At 45.4% G+C, this 2,660-nt stretch overlaps 1 protein-coding gene across 1 annotated transcript; it reads left to right on the forward strand.

The window, feature by feature from the left end:
- The first annotated feature begins 270 nt into the window (after positions 1-270).
- Positions 271-1,274, forward strand: LOC129692339 (ras-related protein Rab-12-like). Its single transcript, XM_055628676.1, has one exon. The coding sequence runs from the start codon at positions 286-288 to the stop codon at positions 1,015-1,017; it is 732 nt and encodes a 243-aa protein (XP_055484651.1). The 5' UTR covers positions 271-285; the 3' UTR covers positions 1,018-1,274.
- The last annotated feature ends 1,386 nt before the right edge of the window (positions 1,275-2,660 follow it).

Here is a 2,660-nt window from a genome sequence, read left to right on the forward strand (position 1 = left end):
ATGCAGTATATATAAAGAAATAAAGAAGCTGAAAAGCAGAAAACCAAGTAATCCACTTAAAAATGGGGAACAGAGCTAAACAGAGAATTCTCTGTAGAGGAATATCGAATGGCAGAGAAGCACTTAAAGAAATGCTCAACCTCATTAGCCATTAGGGAAACGCAAATCAAAACAACCCTGAGGTCTCCCGGAGGCGGCGGCGGCGGCGGCGGCGCGGAGCGCGTGGAGGGGGCGCGGGGGCCCGGGGCGCGCGGACAGCGGCCCGAGCGCGAGCCGTATGCGTGCATGGATCCGGGCGCCGCGCTGCACCGGCGGCCCGCAGGCGGCGGCCTGGGCGCGGTCTCCCTGGCGCTGTCGGGCTGCCAGGCCCGCCGGAGGAAGCAGCCCCCCAGGCCGGCCGACTTCAAGCTGCAGGTCATCATCATCGGCTCCCGCGGCGTGGGCAAGACCAGCCTGATGGAGCGCTTCACCGACGACACGTTCTGCGAGGCCTGCAAGTCCACCGTGGGTGTTGACTTTAAAATCAAGACTGTAGAACTAAGAGGGAAGAAAATTAGATTGCAGATCTGGGACACAGCAGGGCAGGAGAGATTTAACAGCATTACCTCAGCCTACTACAGAAGTGCCAAGGGGATCATACTAGTATATGACATCACCAAGAAAGAGACTTTTGATGATTTGCCAAAATGGATGAAGATGATTGATAAGTATGCTTCAGAAGACGCTGAGCTTCTCCTGGTCGGAAACAAGCTGGACTGTGAGGCAGACAGAGAGATCTCCAGGCAGCAAGGAGAAAAGTTTGCACAGCAGGTAACTGGGATGCGGTTCTGTGAGGCCAGTGCCAAGGACAACTTCAATGTGGACGAGATATTTCTGAAGCTCGTTGATGACATTCTGAAAAAGATGCCTCTTGACATTTTGAGAAATGAGTTATCCAATAGCATCCTGTCTCTACAACCAGAGCCGGAGATCCCGCCAGAGCTGCCTCCGCCCAGACCACACGTCCGATGCTGTTGATTGGCTACTTGGAAGACAGTGCAAGCAATTCCTAGAAGGGGGAAACCATTCTGTTCTGCACTACAATCATGTGACAATTTCCTTTCGCACTTTGTAACCCAAGTCAGCTCTACACTAACTTGTAAATATGCACATATGCAATCCTGGGTAAGGTTATAAGTTGCATACTTCCCTTCAAATTATATTTCCTCATTTCCCCAGTGTCTAGTGTACATACACTGGGAGACATAGTACTTCTAATATGAAGAATGGGAGAGGAGAAAGGCATAAAATCTCTCCGTTACTAGAAATGTCCTTGGTAATTACACTACAAGGCAGACACTCCGGTGACAAGAGAGGACCTGGTGCTTCGCTTGCTGTTTCAAAGAAACTCTACAGAACTGAAGATTTTTTGAAAAAGCTGACATGACGACCACTTTTCGTTATTTACGAGGCTTTCCAAGATGTAGCATCCTGAGGTTTGGAGTGTCTCTGCCCCAAAGCAAAGCTCCTTTCAAAGCCACCACAGAGGCTTTTTACAGGGTACATAGTGAGAGGGTTTCCTAGGTAGAGGGCTGGACTGGACGTGGTCCTGTGGCTGCAGAATCCTGTGGGTTTCCCTTTGGCTGTGAACTGCTCTAAGAAGGACAGAGATTCGATAGAGAAGGACTGTTAGGCTGGGATTATAGCTCAGTGTTTGAGCATTTGCCCATCATACATGAGGCCCTGGGTTCAGTCCCCGGCATCACAAGGAAAAGGAAAAAAGAAAGAAAGAAAAGAAAAAAAAGAAATAAAAATAAAGAAGCATTTTTAAACTATAGAAAAGATTTTAAAACCATACTGCTGTCCTACACAAATCCTGTTTAAGGGGATTTTAAGAGCTACATTTTAGTATATCAAAGAATACACATGCATTTGCCTAAAACATTCTGTATCTTTGTAATGATAAACTTCTCCCCTTGATGGTGAAGCTTATTCCTATTAAGCCTAGACTGTGTTCAAATTTTTTGTTATTTTTTGGGGTTTTCCCCCCTTTGGTCTGATAAGGAATTTGTGAACTCTGTCTTTGGTATATCTTTTCTTAAACTGCACTGTTTTGTTTAGTCAGGTAAATAAGTACATATTGAATAACTTGCTGTGTCCTGAGTGTTGTGGTATGAGAAGCATCATGGTCTTTCTACACTAATGAAGTACAAATAAAATTTTGTATTTATGAATGACAAAAAAAAAAAAAAAAAAACAACCCTGAGATTTTACCTTACACCCATGAGAATGGCCAAGATCAAAAACTCAAGGGACAACACATGCTGAAGAGGTTGTGGAGAAAGGGGAACCCTTCTCCACTGCTGGTGGGAATGTAAACTTGTACAACCACTCTGGAAATCAATCTGGTGCTTTCCCAGACAACTAGGAATAACACTTCCTCAAGATCCAGCCATACCACTCCTAGGCATATAGCCAAAAGAGGCTCAAGTACACAAAAAGGACATTTACTCAACCATGTTTGTAGCAGCTTTATTTGTAATAGCCAGAAGCTGGAAACAGCCCACATGCCCCTCAACTGAAGAATGGATGCAGAAACTGTGGTACATCTATACAATGGGGTATTACTCAGCAATGAAAAATAAGGAAATCTTGAAATTTTCAGGTAAATGGTGGGACCT

This window comes from Psammomys obesus, unplaced genomic scaffold (genome assembly GCF_907164565.1).
Source record: "Psammomys obesus unplaced genomic scaffold, mPsaObe1.curated_primary_1811, whole genome shotgun sequence".
Lineage (NCBI taxonomy): Eukaryota > Metazoa > Chordata > Mammalia > Rodentia > Muridae > Psammomys > Psammomys obesus.

Coding starts and splice junctions, on each gene's coding strand:
- LOC129692339 (XM_055628676.1), top strand. CDS start 286: ATGGATCCGGGCGCCGCGCTGCACCGGCGGCCCGCAGGCGGCGGCCTG.